At 40.2% G+C, this 19,927-nt stretch overlaps 1 protein-coding gene across 6 annotated transcripts in view; it reads left to right on the top strand.

Annotated features, from left to right (window-relative positions):
- The first annotated feature begins 231 nt into the window (after positions 1 to 231).
- The window catches only part of LOC103619306 (protein SOGA3), a 52,256-nt gene continuing 32,560 nt past the window's right edge, over positions 232 to 19,927 (top strand). For all 6 annotated transcript variants that reach the window (XM_017739576.1, XM_008637823.2, XM_017739580.1 and 3 more), the window contains exons 1-2: positions 232 to 490; positions 3,860 to 4,018. In XM_017739576.1, the coding sequence (XP_017595065.1) occupies positions 293 to 490; positions 3,860 to 4,018 (357 nt within the window). In that variant the 5' untranslated portion in view covers positions 232 to 292. The remainder of the gene's footprint in view (positions 491 to 3,859; positions 4,019 to 19,927) is intronic.

Genomic DNA, 19,927 nt, shown 5'->3' with positions numbered 1-19,927 from the left:
CGCCCGCGCCGGGAGGGATCTCCCCAGCCTCCCTCTCTCGCGGCAGGAGCGCTGGAGGCAGCGTTAAGATGGCTCTGTCGTGGGGCGTGCGGGCAGTGCCGCTTGCTTTCCTGCTTCGTTGCGGTGCTTATAATGAGCTGGCTTGTATTTACCTGCCGTCCCTGTGGGGCGGAGCTCCATTTTGGCTGCCTTCCCCTATACGTGCTGACATTTGTGCTTTTGACCCACCTGTTGCATCCCTGTCCCCTTCTCGCCCTGGTGACAGAACGAGATAGATGAGCTGAGGACAGAGATGGATGAGATGAGGGACAGCTTCTTTGAGGAGGATGCTTGTCAGCTTCAAGAAATGCGCCATGAGCTGGAGCGAGCCAACAAGAACTGCCGGATCCTTCAGTACCGGCTGCGCAAGGCTGAGCGCAAGAGGCTCCGCTACGCCCAGACCGGTGAGATTGACAACGAGCTCATACGCAGCATGGAGCAGGACCTCAAGGTACAGATGTGAGCAGGTGTCACGGGGAAGGGAGCATCTCATAGGGAGACACAACCATGCTCTTGGTCCTCATGACTCAGGCGTTTCCATCCATTCCACTGTGCACCCAGTACAGCTCATAGAATAGCAATGGCCAAGCTAATAGGAGCCCTTCTTGTATGTCAATAGGCTATTTTCAGCTTCAGTCCTATCATTTTTCATACAGGTAATATGCAAGGAGTGACTCAAACGGAAATTAAGAGCTAAAGGATTTGGACCCTTTATGATGAATGCAAAACATATCCTTCCACTGCAAAATTAAACCAACCTCACCAAACAGCCCCATTGACTTTGAGGGGATTGATTATGTCACTCTTTAGTGAAAGATTTTAGTGGGCAGGCAGATTGAATACTTGCAGTCACAACACTAAATCCTTACTCTGTTGCTGTCAGTAAAAAACCTGCTGTTATGTTCAATTAATCCAGGGGTTTTCACATCCATCTGAAACCTTAGACAAAACCCATCAAATTTCAGTGTGTCATCAACTGCATGCCATCCACGGGATCTGAATGAGACACAGCCCATCGCTGAGGAAAAGTTTCAGTCCTTGTTTAAAGATTGTCATTGGTGGCAACCCATCATCTCCATTCTGGGTTGGTCCAATTACAGAGAAAAAATGCCTTTCTTTACATAGCTGGAAGTTTAATTTCTGCTTCCATTTGCTAGACATTGAAAGACTCCTGTTGAACCAGGACACCTAAACATTTTTCAGTTGACTGGTCTCCCAGTCAACTGACCTTTTCTCATGGAAGTGCAGACCTCTGTATAGCAAATGTGAGTTTATTTGCCACACTTCTGCCTAGGGCTCTAGTTACTCATGGCGCATGGACTCTGTGGGCTGCAGTTTAAATTGTGAATTTAATACATGGTTTTGAACAAGGTAATTTTTTAACTTCTTTCTGATAAGTACAATAGATTGAGAGTATGTTATTCCCAGGCCTGGTTTGGATCATTTTTTCTGAAAATTTTCCAGCTTGTCATCATTATTATTAAAATTTCTATTTGATAATCCTTTTCTGTGCATATTCAAAACCCATGTTTTCTGTTGTGGCTGTGACAGTTCTATAAATCCATCTGCCCCCATGTGGTTCTTGGCAAAATAGAGTCTTCCTGGTCAGAAGAAAAATCACTCCCTTTTCATGGGGATTTCTGTTCAAAACAAGGGATATTTTGCATACTTAGAATGCTACTTAGATGATCAGTTGAGATACACACATTTGCAGGCAGACTTTGAGCATGGGCCTTCATGTCCCAAGTGAATATTGTGATTCCAGTTTGTAGAGTTGTGTTCTTTGTTGGCTCAATGTTACTTTTATTAGCAAGTAATACATATGCAGGCTGGGGAGGGAATTGTTGAGGGCACCTCTGCTGAGGTACTTGTCTGCCAATATAGGAGATAGAAGTTAAGGCCTTGGATTGGGCTGGACAAAGAGCTCGCATTAATTAGCATTTCTCCCATGTGTTTCCCAATATGACTGACTCTTTGGAAAGGAAGAGTGTTCTTGCAGAGTGTTCTCACTGCTCATGAATATGTTCTGCTTTGGAGTAGGGATGAATGCCTAATGCCAAATTTCTGCCTAATAGAATTCTGGGTGCTGGCTAACCATAATTCTAACTCGTGCGGTTTTCTGTAGTGCTTCCATGTCCTCTCCTGAAGAATGACTATCCAAAAAGACACTGTTCATTTTGCATTGTTCATTTTGCAATGTATTAGGGAACTTGATCCCTCAGAGATACAGTCTTGCAGATAGCTGTATTAAAATGTATATTTCATAAGTGAGTCCCATTTCCTATGTGCTCTTAGAATGCTCTGTATTTTTTCCTGCATTAGTAGCTATTCCACCAGATTTTGTGTCGAAAAATTAGCTACCAGTAATGATATTACAATTTGGTTTTATTTACTGATCCAGGCTGTACCTATAGACTGAAGACAGGTTCTGTAAGGGTGCTGTTTTATATATCCCCCATGATTTTCCATTTACTTTGGTTGGACAACCAGATGAACAGTTTATAACTAAGTGTAGGAAAAGACATCAAGCTAAAGCCCTGTGATGTGTTTCTCGGCTCATTCTGCAGTCTCTTTGGAGTATGGTTATAATTGAAATTCCCCTCCACTCGCTCTTTCTGTTGGGCATTATGTGCCTTGAGTGCGTGTGCAGTGGGGGAGGTTATTGAATGATCTTGTGCTACACTGCAGTGTTGTATCTGTAATTCACACACACACTGGGTTTCTTGTCAAGGGAGGCTGAGTCACTAGCTGCTGCTGATTTCTGATAGATTGGATCTTTCTAGATGCTTGCTTACAGTTATTATTTTTTCTCTAGTGTTTTAGTATGTCAAAGAACTCTCTGACATACTAACATAAGATGGTTTGAGTAAAAGCCATGAAGGACAGCTCACTGAACTCCCCCAGCTAATGCTAAGTAGGATTAATTATGCTTTCAGAGTTCTAAAAAAAGCAGGAAATGAGGCTTTTCAAACTGTGTGTCTATGTGTCTAAATCACCATCAACACAGTGATTAGTGTATATTTAAATATTTTTTGTGTGTGATTATAGTTTCTGGTGGTTTCACAAAATATAGTGCAAATGGCTTGCAGGGCAAGATTCTCATTACTTTTCCTGTGGAGGAGGAATTAGATCTTGTCATATGCCTTTTAACTCTATTCCTGTGAAAATGCATTAAAAAAACCTCAAATAACCAAAAACCTTAGTGTTCATTTTCATTGAAAATTAATTTGGGTGAACACAACGTCAGTAAAAATGTTGTTTGTTTGTATTTTAATCTTAAAATGAGACAATAGTAGTAAATATTTTCATTATTTGTCCACCAAGGAGAGAGAAACTAGCACAGTCAAAATAAATGTGTGTCCATTTGTAGTCACAGGTAGACACAGGTAGGGCAGGCCTGGAGAAGATGGACCCTGCTTTTAGATGCTGTTGCATGTCAAGTATTTGAAGGGAATGTGCTTTAGTGCATTGAAAAGCGTAAGCTAGCTGTGGTTGGGAGAAAATAGATGACGCACTGTCTCCAGGAGTAGTGAAGGTCCTGTTTAACTGTTGATATGACAGAACCTAAGAAGGAGTTGGGGTTTAATGTCTTATGTGGTTTCCAGTGAAGTCCATAGGAATAATGTACCATTTTTTGGAAGGAATTTGCTTGAATTTGGAATAATTTAGAATTCTGTCTGTGGATGTCCTTGTCTACCTGTTTCCTTAAATACCTGTTCCATCAAAACATCCAGAATTAACTTCTAAATGGTTGCTTAGGCAGTAAGCACTGCAACAGTAATTTTTTTTAACCTTAATTTTGATATACCGTTTCATTTAGGTTGCAAAAGATGTATCAGTGAGACTTCATCACGAGTTAGAAAATGTGGAAGAAAAACGTACTATAACAGAAGATGAAAACGAAAAATTAAGACAGCAGCTTATAGAAGTTGAAATTGCCAAACAAGCACTACAGAATGAACTGGAAAAAATGAAAGAGGTTAGTGTTGCTATTTACTTCTACACCAATTATTTTCAGATCTCAAATTCTTACTGCTGAACTGTTTTTCTTCTATAACTTGTTTTGGGGGCAAGCAATACGGCAGCCAAAAGTTGAAAGTTGCAAGGAGTGCTGAAGTACAACTTGATGATTGCGAAGCTGAGGAGAAACTGAAATATTTGATGTTTTCTAGGCAAAACAGGAACCAAATTGTGGGGTTTTTTTCTTTTTTTCTCTGCTAGGAGGGAAATGTGAAACTAACGGTAACAAGAGTTCAGAGGCTTTGTTACACTGTACCTACATAAATATTCTTACAGGAAGTGTGCTCAAGTGTGGCAGAGGCATCTAACTACAGATGATGTTCCCCACATGTTTTTACAAAGACCAGTAGTTTTTCCCTTGCTAACTACTGCTAGAGACTAGCAGGCACACTGATACTGGGGATCTAGCTACCTCCCCATCTTGTTCAGTCATGCTCTTTGGAGTACTGGGAAGTGAGAGACTCTACCTGGCCTTTCAATCTAAGCATAATTTTATATTGTATCTAATTAATCTTCAAAATTACTCCATCTGCCGTTATATAGATGCAAGATACCGTGCCATTAAGTAAGCAGAAAATTGCATTACAGCAGTAATAGCCAGGCTGACAGAGATAACAAAGCAGGCAGTAAAAGGAGAAACTGTTGACTAAGAATGACTTCTCAGAAGAGATTTTAGAAACAGCTCTCCTGTTCAATGTTTAAAATTCAATGAATGCACCCAATTTTCACTTTTAGGAATATATCCTAGTAGGAATGCCTGTGTCTTCTTTGATCTTGTATGAAGCAGAAGAGATGTATTTCAGTTGTCAAGAAAGGCAAGAAATTTTCAGTTATATGATGTTAGGGCATTTTTAGGAACTGCAAATGAGTCCTTTAAGTGATGTAGTATTAAAAATATTCAAATGTTTTCTTTAGAGGAACTGAATTTCAAGCATGTTAGTAGAGGTTAAACAGGTGGTATGTTCCACCTTCTGCTGCTTTCCCAGATAACTGCAGATTTCAAAAGAGCATGAAAAAAAATATGAGCCTTATTCAGCTTTCCCCTCATCTCCCTGAGATTTTCATCTTCTGTTTTCTCTCTGGTTACTGCCATTAAATACAGCTTGATTTTCTGGACTAGCCTCTTGATGAGAGCATGATCTTTCTGTAATTATCGTTATAACTTGTGTTTAAGATTGGCTTTACCCCAATTTTTTTGTTATTCTTGTCCATTCAGACCTTGTTTTCTTTTAGGTTCTCATCTCTGGTTCCTCCTTCTCTCCAATACGTTATACCGCTGTAAAATTCTTTTGCCTTGTTTTTTCTGAAACACCTTCAGATTACAGTGATATTTAGTGGCAGTTTAATAGTTAATGTTCTTTGATATTAAGCCAGTAAACGGGCTTCTCCGTCCGTTTCATCACTAGTCACTTTCTCCTTATCGCGCTTCTTCCCTCTGGCCCACTATGCGGAATTACGGTTCTGTTGCTCCCACACTGCTCTCCACTTCTTTCTTTGGCTTAAGTGTTCAGCCCTTTCTGTTTTTGCTGTTGGTGTCAATGAAAGGGTACTGGGGACTCCAGAAGAAATGGTGTCATGTTTAGGGTCTCTGTTACACAAGAATGGTTTTCATGGAGCTGAAGCAGATGGATGATTCCCAGTGGCACAGAATGGGGGCACTGAGCCAGAAGGAAAACATGAAGTAAGACTTGATACCATAGTAGGGGTGGAGTGGACAAGGAGTCAGAAATACATCCTTATACTGAACTAGGGAGAACTGCCATGCACAGTCATTTTATGTCTAATCATAATTAGGCAGGATTTATGTATTTCAAATAGGCTGCTGTGTCCCTTTCAGCAGGTGAATGCTGCTTTTTTATACTAGGACTTTCAGCACAGGAGGGTAGTTGAGGAGGTGCAAGTCAGAGAAAAGCTGAAAAGGTTTAAAACAAAGCCAAATTATTATGCACTTCGCAAATATGCCATGATTTGGGGGACCCATGGAAACGTGCTGGTAAAGAATACTAAATCTTACAGAATTGAAATTTAGAATATATGAAGAAGCTATGAAAATATTTATATGGAAAAACCATGAAAACAACCCAAAGCAGTCTGCATTAGAATTTTTCCATGACAAATAATATTTCTTCTTCTCTGGCAATTGAAGGTTTCATGCATTTTAAATGTCATTGTCAGATAGTCATAATGTTAATTTTCTATTTGCTTGTGAATTATTTCCTCTAATTTCATGGATTTACAATCCTTTCTCATTTCAAGACAGCCATTATAACCAATGGAACCTCCTGCTTAAGGGAGTTCTACTCAGCTTAAATTGAAATACAGGGAAGACCTTTTGTCTGGATTGTGGTCTTTGCTTTATTGAGCTTAGAATTAATGGGAAAGTGCCTCTCTAAAGACAAAGAAACATTTTTGTTTCACAGCATAGTAAAAATGCTCAGAGATGTAATGATTGATTTCTGTACTTTTGTCATCAAATGTACTGCAGAAATCCAAGCCTTTCCATTCTTAAAATCTATTTATGTACAACTGCCATGTGAAATTTCTTATCCTTTTATAATGAACAGTGTGAGATAGCAGAGAATTAAAATAAGACTTAATAGAAAATGCCAGAAAGAAAGCATAGTTTTTTGGTAGGTAGTCTCTAGGCCAGGGCCAAAGCCAAAGTTCTCTCTGTGTGGATTCTCTGGTGTTTCAAAAAAAGCAGAAACTCAACTGAAAACATGTAGAAAAGATAAATGCTAGCAGATGTGTTGGTTTAGAGTCAAATCTGGAGTTCTCCAGTGAACATTTGGGTGAATATAGACATGCGAATGTATTTGTCATTAATATAAAGAGGTAATTGCTGTTTGCCTTCTTGATTTGGAGCTTTTGGAAAAAAATAATTATGATAAATTCCACAACAAGTTAGAAATTGTTGTTCATGGCAACAGAAGCTTGCAAGCATCCAGGATTTGGAAGGTGTTCCAGCAATGCATACATTTTCTATCAGTTGCTTTTACTTTCAGTCCCCCAAACTGCATCTATTTGATTTAAAGTTATTCCTGCATATGTCCACACAGACACACAAGATTTTTAATCTGTGTTGGTTTTATTTGTAGCAACTGCTGCTGATTTCTTCTTTAATATTGGTTGCTATCAATTGTAAAGCTTTTTGGGAAGCTGACAACAAAGTAGAGGAATTGTTTCATAGCAGTAGCTAGATGTAATTTTTCAGATATTAAAAAAATTAACATGTTAATAATAATGAACATGTTGTTCATTGATTAATTAATTAATTAACTTTCATTAATTTGTTGTTAACTGGTAAAGCCTAGCTAACACTTGTAGACCTTTTTGTTATCATGAACTAAATATTCATTTGTTTGCTGTAGCTACGTAGCAAACACCCAGTTAGCTGTGCTTTAGTGGTTTGTTATGAGACAAATGAAGTAGGGGGAAAATATGACAGATGTACTGGACCCTGGGCTTTACAAACCCTCATTGCAATGCAGACATGCAGTTGCAAGAAGCACAGTGTTTTTTGGGGACATGTGTCTTTCTGGATGGATATAGATTGCTCTGCTAATGCTCCAAGCTGGGCAGATGCAAGGCAGCTCAGTTCTTTCAGCCACTTTAGGGTGACATTGTCAAGCCACCATTTTCTTCTTCTAAGCACAGATTTTTAGTTCAGATCCCGGACTTGATAACCATGGCACATGAACCAGAGGTGTCTTCTGCCCATTCGGGTCAGACTGCAGGCAGAGGAGTCTATGCCTCCCTACATGGGTCTGTGTTTTGCTCTAGTGGTGCCTGTCTTGTCAGTCTGGTCTGTACACTGCATGGAAATGGAAGAAGGCAACAGGATCTGGAGAACTGGGCACTGGAGCTGGGAGGAAGAATCTGAATTCTGTTTCTCATTTTGACACTAAACTGCTGTGGGGCCACACGAAAGTAATTACAATTTTCTGCTTACTGTTGCAACCTTTGCCTGCCCCGCTTAAGCACAGATTAGCTCTCTATACATCTCTGAGTTCAGGCTGCACAGACATCAAAAACATAGCTGGAAATTTCACTACAAAAGCTGCTGTAAAAGAACCCCAAGCAACTCCAAATTCCTCCCCCTCCAAAAAAAAAAAAAAACCAAAAAAAACCACAACCCAAAAACACCTCAAACCAACAAACTCACACTGCAGAAGATCTGGTAAGATCCTGTCCCAGTCCCCTTGATCACCAATACCAGCTTGCCTAGCTTTTCTTGAATAAAAATCCAGTATCTCTTCTTTCTCGTAACCCTTTCTCTCTTTAAGCCCCTTCTCCTGCCATTTAACCCCAACCACTTATTTCAAGTCTTTCTTCTATAACTCACAAAGTCTCACATTCTCCAGATTCTTTCACTCAGTCTTGATCCTGTGTCTGGTTTTTCCCTTTCCCTTTCCCTTTCCCTTTCCCTTTCCCTTTCCCTCTCCTTTCCTTTTTCCTTTTTCCTTTTTCCTTTTTCCTTTTAACTTTTTCCTTTTTCCTTTTTCCTTCTTCTTTTCCCTTCTTCTTTTCCCTTCTTCTTTGTCTTCTTTTTCTCTATCATCTTCTTCATCTTCTTCTTTGTCTTCTTCTTCTTTATGTCTGATAGTTCCCTTCTTCTTTTCCCTTCTTCTTTGTCTTCTTCTTTTTCTCTATCGTCTTCTTCATCTTCTTCTTTGTCTTCTTTATGTCTGATAGGAGTGGTTGTTTTGCTGTCTTCTAGTTTTTAAGTCCCAATCTTGTTCTTTCCCACAATTCCTTCCTTCCTTGCATCCTTCCAACTCTTAAGGAGTGTCCAATCTCCTCTCTGGATTCCAAGAATTTTCTAGTTCATTTTGCTCTTATCCTGCTTCAAATATATTATCCCCATTTGACGCTACAGCTCCTATCTGCTGTGAAATTTTTACTTTTCCCCTGGTTCCTTCACCCCCTTATGCAAATCTGTCAGCTTCCTTGGTTTGTTCCCTTCCTTGTTTCTAAGCCGTAGCTCTTCATTTTTGCATTGGACTGAGAGCAGTGGAGGATCACTCCCTGTGCTAGGAAACAGCAACTGTATCACTCTGAGCACCTGAAGGAACATTTCTGGTTCTAATGCCTGGCTTCAGCTTTATCCAGACCCTCATGGAACAGCAGTTGCAAGACTAGTTAGGCTTTGCCTCCTGGCCCTGGAGTTGGAACATAATCTGTCAGCTGAAGAAAATGTGCAGATTGATAGCTGGTGGTGGGAGATGGTGAGGTAATTTATAAATACTGAATATTCACCCATTCAAACTGGTAAACTCCAGTAAATAATTACCTGGTAATGTATAGGAATGGGAAATTTCTAAAAGGTTGTGTCATCCTTTTGATGAATTAGGAAAGTATGAAGTATACATTGTATATAAACACAAAAATGTTCTGGAACACAGACACACTGGAACTTCTCAAGAGAACAGTTGCTAGAAAAACTTACTATGAGCAAACAAGAATATTGTCATCTTAAAAAGAGCTGAATAATTTGCTGAAATTTCCCAAAATATCAAGTGTTGGTAACTTATCCCAGGACAGATGATTGGCGTGGAAAATCTGCAATGTTTAAAATGTAATGAGGTTGCAAGAAACTGGAAACGAGACTCATAAAGAGTGGCGGTTTGCAGCATTTCCAACAGGCAAGACAGCTGTATCCAACAGTAGTACTACATTTTTGGTTGCTTTCAGAACTTTCTCACCTGGTACTTCTCTCGGTCCCTTCTCTCAGGACCTTAAACGTCACCATCTCACTGTCAGTGCTGCCAGGGCTACCATTGACCATCAAACCTCTGAACAGTGATTCCGTTTGCAAGAGGTCCATCAAAGTAATAGCCACAGCTGACTAATTAATCACCTGTGGCAAAAATTGTCTTCAATCCATTGCAGAAATCATGTGACTGCTAGTTGTCTAAAAAATGCTTCATCTATTTCCCCTTGTGCATCAGATGAGCAGTAGAAGACACTCCAGAGGATGCTGTTCTGATTCTTGTCCATAGCTCACAGCTGGCCCATCACCTGTCACAGGACAGCACCAAACGCAATTGAACTGCTCTTTTGTGTAGGGCACAACCCTTCTTCCTCACCTTTAGAGTTTTCATCAATCCATTGCTGCACTACAGGCATGTGAGCTATCCTGACGGGTCTCTGTGATTCCAGTGGGGTCATAACTGTGCAGATGTTCATGGATTTCTAGCTTCTGTTTGTTGCCCATGCATATGAATCACTGGAGATGGATACTTGGTTGTTCTGGTTTGAAAGGGAAAGTTTAAGTCCCTCCATGATACTGTCTCCCAAGCACACCATAATTGCACCTCATATTTTCAGTTTTCCTCAGAGTTAGAGCCTCATTTCAAACAGCTGGTAATGGAGGGAGCAAGGTTAAACAGAGCGAGGTGAGAGGCTGCTGTAGCTGCTCATCCTCACAGGCTCAGTGCAGTAAGAGGAACTCTTTGGACAGTTACAGTAATTTACTTGCTCCTGGCACCAGATGGCAGCAGGGGAGGATTTAATAGGGCTCTTACAAGACCGGTTTCTTCCTATGTTTTTTGGAGTACCCAATGCTAAGTCGATCAGCAACTCTTTTACCAACACTCCCTTTAAGCAGAGGGTTTCTGTGATCTGGAATTTCAGTTTGTTGCCTCACAAAAATTCCATTTGCTCTGACGAAGAGAGCAACAGGATAATTAGTAGACTTTCAAAAAAGAGATGAGAAACAAGTGTCTGCCTGAGTTTGTACAGGAAAAAGAAAAAAAGTCCTCTACCTCCAAGCACAGCTCAGTGATTTCTAAGCACCACATCCCAGCAGATGCATAACCCCCAGTCAGACTTGCTTGTGTTGTATTCTGTTACCCTTGGTATCCTGCCCAAATATTTTGTTCCTTTAAAAACAGTACTCAGCAGGGATGCTATTCATAACCTGTGAGGGTGTGATTCTGACATACTTGCTCAGAGCACACTGTGATTTCACAGGGAGTGGGATATACAGAGTTTGCTTTGGTTTGGTTCTTTGAATATGAGAAAAGAATCATAATGGAGAAAGAAATTAATCTCTGTTGCAGAATCTGTCATAGTAAATCTCTGAAAATATCACACCATAAACAGGGAAAAGCACTTGAGAAGCAGCTTAAACTTCGTAAAACTGGATTTTAATTATGTATCACCATCAACAATTCACATGAGCCATTTGCTTCAAGAGAGTTACTCAAAATTGAGTATAAACAGCCTGATGGTCAATAATAATATATTCCAAAACATATGTAAAAAATAGGGAATGATTTCAAAAGAATAAAGCTCCATAAATATCTTACTGTGAAGAGATTTTGTGAGTAAAGATGCCTGGAAGGGATATTTTTCAGTCATGAAGTTGGTGTGCTGCTTTGTGAATTCCTATTGAATGGTCTGAAAATTCCCAAGGATGTGTAAAAGGAGTGGCTAATTGGGAAGTAATAATGAAAGAGTGGCAGCTGTAGTGAAAAGAGTATATCTGGAATAGGTTTAAAACAGAAATTAATTTAGCCATCACAAAATAAGTCATGATCAATTCTTTCAAATCTGTAAAAATAATGCTGCTGCTCTGATTTCATGGGGACATGGGAGTTCCTTCCTTGTGTCAGAATCTTCTTTTATTTTTTTCATCTCTGTGATAGATAGCAGCAGCTTTAGATTGGAAAGTTCTCTTGTCCAAGGAGTAATTGACAATCCATATAGTCTTCAGGTAAAACTAGAGTCTCTTTGCAGTAAGGTGTATTTTAAAGAAAAAAAAATTAATGACCATCTTAAGAAAAACCTAACTAGAACAGAAGCATAGATGAAACCTGGGCTTCAAAACACCTAGAAATTATGTTTTAGTGAAAGGACATGAGTCCCAGCATTCTGGTCTCAGGCACCTGAAACCCTTCTGCTTTTTTTCCTTGGATCATTCTTTTCAAGGTTATTCTTTGCTACAGAATCGCTTCCAGCAGTCAAAAAAGATATATGTAAAGTAAATCAGGCTAAGGAAGGGCCCACACACTGACGAGCAGTTGCTAGCATGTGCCTTAGATGGTTTTGACCTGGGTCAGCTACCACTGCTTCAGTGCTTGGGCATGATTTGGGGGCTCGCCTGGGTCAGAGCTTGTTACTGATTGACAATTGGATGTGATCCTGCTTGTTTGAAAGGAAGCTGTAGGGAAGTTTAGCTGTATTGTCATCGTAGCTGAAAGGAGACTGAATTGTGAAGTGCCAGTTGGCATCAGGTCCTGAGAACAGTCTCTGACCATTTTATTTACTAGTGTAAAAGCTAGGCAAAGGTTCTCTGACTTGGTATGGAGCCAGATGAGATGGCAAACAAGGTGCAGAACAGCAAGTCCAGTCTGTTGCTGCCATGTGATTTCCCACGGCTGGGAATTACTTGGCAAGGGACAATCACCAGCAGTGACAAAGCCAATGCAGCTGGCATGCCCAGTTGTCTGTGGAGGTAATGGACAGGGTGGGAACTGTGGATCAGGTGGTAGATGGTAACTGGTTATCAGAGAAAATGGTTTGTGAGCATGAACTCACCATAAGGCAGGCTGTAAAAGATGTATTTCTCTTGCTAGAGACATTAGGGTATGACTTCCTTGAGATATAAAGGAGTAAGAAAGCATTTTAGATCTCTTTGCTGAAGTAGGCAATCTCACTTTTGACTTCACTAAGGCTGCCAAAACATTATACCACATTAACAAATGGGGGAAAGTCTGGGAAATACAGCATTAGAGGGCTCTTTAATGGTCCCCAGTCACAGAAAAAAGTTTTTATTTTTGTACTTCCCAATTTCAGTGTTGCTTTACTCAAGTGGACATTCAAATATCTATATATGTAATTTAGACATAGGGGTACCAACCTGACTGCTCTATTGAAAGAAAAAGTTGCAAGGTCACTTAAAAGTGTAAAAATGAGCTCCCTGGTTTAGGTGATTCTTAAATAGTTCTATTATGTTACTTTTCGCAGTATCCATAGACGGTATATAATCCACTCTGGTTCTTTTGTTGTTGTTTTGACTAAGGGTTTTGGTTTGGTTTGGTTTTTTGTTTGATTTGGTTTTTTTTTGTTTGGTTTTGTTTTGTTTGTTTGTTTTTAATAATACACTGTGCTTTTCAAATTCCAGCTCACATTTTATTTTTGCTCATTTTGTCATTTTTGGCAGGTCTCTGGAATTTTTTCTTTTTTTTTTTTAAGACTTTATGTATGACTTCTTTAGGCCTAAAAGAAAGAGATTGCATGATAGAGAGGACAAATTCGATATCTTTCTACTGGTACAAAAACATGAATGCGAAAATAGATGTAGGCCACGATTCTCTAGATTTAGAGGAAATCCATATGACTTTGCAAAATTGCCTTCTATCACTTGGAAGGCTTTATAGAGGCAGAACAGAGACATTTTCTAAGTGCTGAACAAGAGGTCTAGATACATATTTTTGTATGGAATCAATGTATACCAAATGTCATCATATTACTGGAAGTCCCACCAAGGCTTTGATGAATGATAGTTATACATGCTTTCTGTCCCTTATACCACTGTATTTGGTCCTGCTTAAGTGCACCTGTCCCTTCAAAGAAACACCTGAAATAACAGAGTATTTGCAATGTGCTGATACAGGTCAAAGATGAGCAGGTTATAAATTGAAAGGAAAATTGCCATAGTTCTGTTATTGTTCAGTGTATGTGGTCATTGCTGGTTTCAGGGTTATCTTTCTCATAGTATTAAACTGAGCTTTTCAGAAATCCCACATGAAACAGTTTTCTGTCTTTACATTCTCTGGATGTTCTAGCGAACCTACAGTTTAAAAAACCAGCAGAGAACTCTGTAGCCTGGTAGATTTTTCAGTTATTCTGCACATGGAATTTCCCAATTCGTCCTTCAGGTACCTGTGTTCCTGACAGGAATTTGTCAGAGCCTCACAGCTGTAGGTAGTTTGTCCTAGCTTTAGGAGAGTAAATAGGAAGTAGCACCAGGGAGGTACGTGCTATGCTGCATTTTGCCTGAACTCAGCTGTCAGTGTAAGGAAGGGGAACCTTGTCGTGTCAGAGTACAGATGGCTGTTCTGAAACATGTCACGGGCCCTCAGGGAGTAACCTCAGTGTGGTTTCCGGTGTAAAAACAGGTGAAACAAATTGACAAGACCTCAAATGGAACATGGACAGCAGAGATATACACAATAAAGTTATCACAGGAGTTTCCAAATTTACTATTCAATAGTAATTGCTCATTATTTTTTTCAGAATGATGGTTCTGAGACTTTAGGTGGCTGGCATAAATCACCCAGTACTTCCAGAATCAGAAAAGCCGAGTGAAGCAAGCATAGCTTCTGTAGTATGTCGCTCCTAAGGAGAGGTGATACTGTTTGTTAACTAGTATCCTCATGGCACACGGTAGGATACAAAAGATGTAGTATTTTACTCTGGCTTTTTGGTAGGGCTTAGTCCTTCTCCTTCAAAGCCATCTTCCCACGTCCTCCTCCCTGCCCTCGCCCTCACTCAACCCCCCCAAAAATCAGCCCAACTTAATGTTTTGTTGCCAGTGCTTTATAATGTCACTTGTGTTTGATTGCAGTGCACTTAAAAATGAAAGATTATGCAGTCCAGATTATCAGCTGGGTTCAAGGTGATGAATCAGATCTAAGGTTCAGCTGGAACACCAATCCACATGTGTATCACCGAAGTCCATGACTGGTGACAGGAGCAACTGTGGTGAGCTAAAGACAGACTCACTGCATGTCACAGACGACCTGAAGCTTAGGCTGACCTAAAATGGGGTTCCTGGGCCTGTGGGTAGGGTGTCTGGGGAGGCCCCAAATCTATGTTTCTGCGAAATATCTGATAGGATGTAAAGAAGAAGGAATGAAGACTCTTTTCAGTGGCATTCAGTGACAGGACAAGAACTAACTTTTTTGTGAAGGTGCTCAAACACTGAACTCACTGCCATCTCTGGAGAAATTGAAGACTGCACAGGACGTGGCCCTCAGAAGCCTGCTTCCATTGTCTCTGCTCTGAGCAGGGGGAACTGGACTAGGTCTTCAGAGGTTGTGAGAGACCAGACTATTGATGATTAATGACTCAAAACATTTGCCCATTTGTGGAGGCACCAGGGCACTTTGCTGAGGCCGGTTGTGGGGGCCGGTCATAACAGAGGTCTCTTTCAGCCTCAAGTGTTTTGATCTGTTCTTGTTAATAACAAGCAGAATCTATTTTCCCATTATACAGTGGAGCATACAAGGGTTAGAAAAGGTCAATTCTGGATAGGGAGAAAGGAAATGGTTTCCAGGTTACTTCTGCTGAACAGGGGAGCTCAGGGTTTGTCCAAGCAGCCTTTTTCTGAGGCAAAACACAGTGAGTGAAGAGGAGATCTGAGGCAGCTACATGCTACCAAGCAGGGCATTTTCCCTGCGGCACTGATATTGCGCAGTGGTTTGTGCCTCTACTTGTGTTCTGTGCCATACTGCTGTACCTGTGTGTGTCTGTGTGCAAAGTACTCAACTCTGCATCAGACACACACCTCACATGCACTACGGGAGCGATGCATGGTGAGCTAAGTGCAACAAGGGAAGTGTTGTACACAGTACAGTGGTGGGGAGCACTGCCCAACAAATGGCTTCTGTGTGTCATTGTTCAAGGCAGCCAGCTGATTCTACATCAACTGGCAGTGTGCTGGTTGTGCTTTACCTCTGAGCTGCCCTGGAAGAATATGACATTCCAGAGAGCAGAATGATGTGTTTGACCCTCTTCTTTTAGACCCCATCCTCTCTTAGACTCTCTCATTTGCACACATTTTTAGCTATTTGCTGTATTGTATGTCACTTGACAGGGAGAATACCCAGTTATAGGGTGTGCTGGGTTCTGGGATCACCTCAGCAGCTCTTCTGAATCATATGGAATCCATGGTAACCAGGAATAAGAGCATCAGGCTTTTGATGTTTTGGGTTTTTTTTCACTTACTTCAGTGTTCGTAACATCAAGAAATGCAAGCTCCTGGCATTTGGGAAGTTCAGATTTTGATAATGTTCCATAGCTAAGAGTTCCAAGCACTACATTTCTTATTTTGAAGTAAAGGGGAATGGATTGACCTCTTAAATGTGCAGGTGTGCTTTTCTGAAGTGTTTGTTTTTGCTGAGACTTTTTGATATGATTTCCCCTCTTTCCCCCCATTGCTAGTATTAACAGCTGAGTATATCAAGATGTGTAGAATAAAACCTGCAGATATCAACTCTGTTTTGCTTTGCCTGATCCTGGTTGCATGATTGTTTTAATTGGCTTTGGCTAGCTTAGCAATGAATCCAGGTTAGGATAACAGCAAAGCCCTTTGCTTAGGTCACAGATGAGTACTTGCACTTAGAAGGTATTTGCCATGCATCTGTTTCCATCAGTGCTGTCCGTAATGAGAGGATTCTACATCCCTGCAAAGCATGACTGATCATGACATCCAACTGCCCTGATCACCAGCAGTCTTCTGTATTACAGGCTGGTCTCAATTATTTTAAGTTTACAAATGCTAGCAGTTTAAATATTTGATTAAATGATTAATTAGAAGCACCAGTAACAGTCCTCCAGAAAGACTTTTGAACTGGAATATTGCCTTGCTGATACATATGGATACAATCAAAGGTTTCTTTTTCTTGTGATGTGCTTCTAGAAGTATTGTTGCTCAGCTCCCCAATTTTGGTGAAGTTTCATGTGTTCAAAAATTATGAGGACAGAGCTATCTTATATAATAAACCAGTCTGATCTTCTGAATAATGCAGGTCATAAAATACCCCAGCTATTTTATTCAAACTGGTGCCTACTTTTCAGAAAAGGGTACTGGTCCATGCTAAAAATTGACAGCTTAGAACAGCCTCCCACAGCTCTTCCTAAACTGTCCCAGTAAACAGTAAAAATTTGCACCTCCCTTCTCATCTGAAAGTTTGCTGAAAGTTAGTTACCAGGCAAGAAACATACTTTCTTTCTGCCTTGCTAAATTGAAGAGTCCAGCCTCGATGCTTTGGTGTTTGTTTTTTTTCCTTTTTTAAAATCTTCATGCTTAGGATTGCTCTCATTTAGCAATGTAAAAATTAAGCATTTAACCTACATAAGGAATTTGACCTCCCTCAAAGGAGAAAGGTAGTCACTGCTTGGAACTGAATCTTCCCACTTGCCTGAGGCTGATTTGATTCTGTGGAGAGGCACATCCTTTCTAGTTATTGCACAGTGAACCTCAGTTTTAATACCTACAGCCTATGTTAATAAACCCTTTAGTCACAAAATTACACCTTGGTATTATTTCAGCTGATTATTGTCTATGACCCTGCAGGTTTTTTTCAGAGATGTGGCTTTTCAAGAGATCTTCTCTTTCCTCTAGGCAGTGCTCCTATTGTCGTAGCATGGTTTTTACCCCTTGTTCTTACATCTGTATCTTCATATTTAGTCATATTACAACATATATTATTTGATTGCACAAAGGTTTGTATCAATGACCATCCTTTTCAATACTTGGTGTTTCTCCAACCTTTACCCTATCTGCAGTCTTTATCCAATGTTATTTTATGGGTCTTCTTTCCAGTTAGCAAGAAAAAATGTTAATTAGAGTAGGACCTAGAATTGATTCTTGCATAACCCCATTACGGTTGCTGTGGTATTAATTTGCAGGTGATTTGCTGGTTCAGTGGCATTTATAATAAATGCTGAAGAGTCAAATATTTGTTCATGATAGCTAATTAAAAATACATTCCAGTGATCAAATATTTATAATGAGCTGAAGACTGTTAAGCTTCTTTTCAGAATGAGATTTTCACATTTCTAGCAAAGGGAACATTTAAATAATAATTTTAAGTCAACCTCTAAGTTAAGGTTTTAAGTCAGCCTAAGAACTACAGCCCCTCCCCTTGCTGGGAATAAGCATTTCCCATGAGAACATGAGCAAGTTTCAGTTAGGGGTGTTGGGGAAGATGAAACAGGAAGGCCTGGTGGATATGATTGCCTGACAAAAGATTTTGGGAATATGAAAACTACAGGCAACATCGAAATGAAAGCCACTTTTGAAATACCAGGTCTTAGTTACTGAACAACTAGAAAACAATGGTATGGCCACTGAAATAATCCCCTCTTGATGGAACAATACCCTCTGCTTGCAAACAGGTCCAAGGGTCAGAGCAGACCCTACTAGCTCAGCAGAAGGGGTCCAAAGAGTAGTTTTTAGAAGTTAAGATGTAACACTCTATGGTAATATAAGAACTCTTATAGGCTGTATGTAAATGCTATAGGATTTGTATCTTGTATTAGATTGGTTAGTGACAATTAGAATATTCAGTACAGAAGATGATTTATTGTATTGTAACCAGGACTTCAGACATTCCTCACTTCTCACTTCCATTCTCTCTTCTCTTCCACTCCTTTCCTTACTCCTGCAAACCGACTGTGTCCCAAGACCTGCTTATAGAGATCTCTCCGTCACCGTCTCCGTCTCCATCCGTCCCGCCCGAAACCTGCAAGGGGGAAGAGTCATTATTTAGGAGGACAAGACATGGGGCTCAAGTCACTGGTCTCACAAGCTTCTTGAAGTTAGTGAAGCAGCTGGACACTCTGCTCTAGCCAGGGCTGCAATATCCTCCCTCCCCTCATCTTCATCTTTGCACTGTTAAAATACCAGGAAAAGTATTGGATGCAGGCTTAGCTAATGTCAGATCAGACTGGTACCAGAGTGAGAAGAGTAGGTGTGGGGATGTCCAAACTGCTAAAACATCTTCCCTCCATTTCAGCTTCTAGCCTCCATGGTCTATTTTTCTGCGGCACCTTCTTTACTTGAGCTGCTCATCAAAAAGTATCTAAATAGTGGCGGGATCACACTGGTATAACTTCAGAGCACTCCACTGAAACTGCTTCGTTTTCATTAACCAAACTTTCCAAGTACCTTTGAAACTTCCCCATATGTTGTATTACAGAAAATATTTTTCAGCCAGTTTACAAAGAGCAAGCTTTACAGAAGAACTTCCCCAAGTAAACACAGGCAAAAGAAGAGATCAAGAGTAACAGAAGATCCTTTCTTATAGTCAGAGGACACAGTAGTGATTGCTGACATGTGATAGCTGAATTTCTTTCCCCTGTTAACAGAAAATCTTCTGCTCACTGCTCAGGCTTCAAGACCAGATGCGGATTTCAGAATTTTTCCTATCTGAGTTCATCTCCAATTTTTGCACCTTTTCAAATGAACCAAAATATCTGATGTTTTGGTGAGATGTTCCCATAATTGGAAGTTGTCAGAAGTGCACAGTCTCAGAGGGTGAGCTTCAAAGCTCCTTTCTCTGCTGTGTCTCTACAGATGCACGTGGATGTGCCTGTGTTTGATGCTGTCCCACCCTGTGAATCCAGGTGAGGGACTCTAAGTGTTGTCTGTGCATCTAATGCAACTCTTTAGTATCAAATGAGCATGAACACAAATAGACACGTGTGATCAGCCCACAGCTTTGCAGAACTGGCTTCTCTATACATTTCCAATGAGCAGTGTAGAGGTGCGCACTATGTGCAGAATCATTCTTACCTTCCTTCTCATTACTTTTCATTTTGACACAAACCTTTTTTGTTGGGATATTGTAACTACACTTTGGTTAATATATGTGCATTTGTGTAACCAAGGCAATGAACCTAATCTGGTTGTTGGCACTTTCCCGTTCTCGTGAAAATCTATTTGGAATGTCTTCTGAGATATCCTTCTAATAAGACTGAAAAACTCTACATGTGGTACTAGGTGTGAGAAAAAGCGCTTTACATTTGATGAAATCTCATATGTATTTAATTCATAATTGCCGTATGCATGTCCATGCCTGTGATTATTGCTACTGTTATGTGGTAGTGGTTTTAGCTATGTTGACGTGCT

The sequence above is a fragment of the Corvus brachyrhynchos genome, unplaced genomic scaffold (assembly GCF_000691975.1).
Source record: "Corvus brachyrhynchos isolate BGI_N302 unplaced genomic scaffold, ASM69197v1 scaffold14, whole genome shotgun sequence".
NCBI lineage: Eukaryota > Metazoa > Chordata > Aves > Passeriformes > Corvidae > Corvus > Corvus brachyrhynchos.
This window is presented reverse-complemented; position numbering and strand designations above follow the sequence as displayed.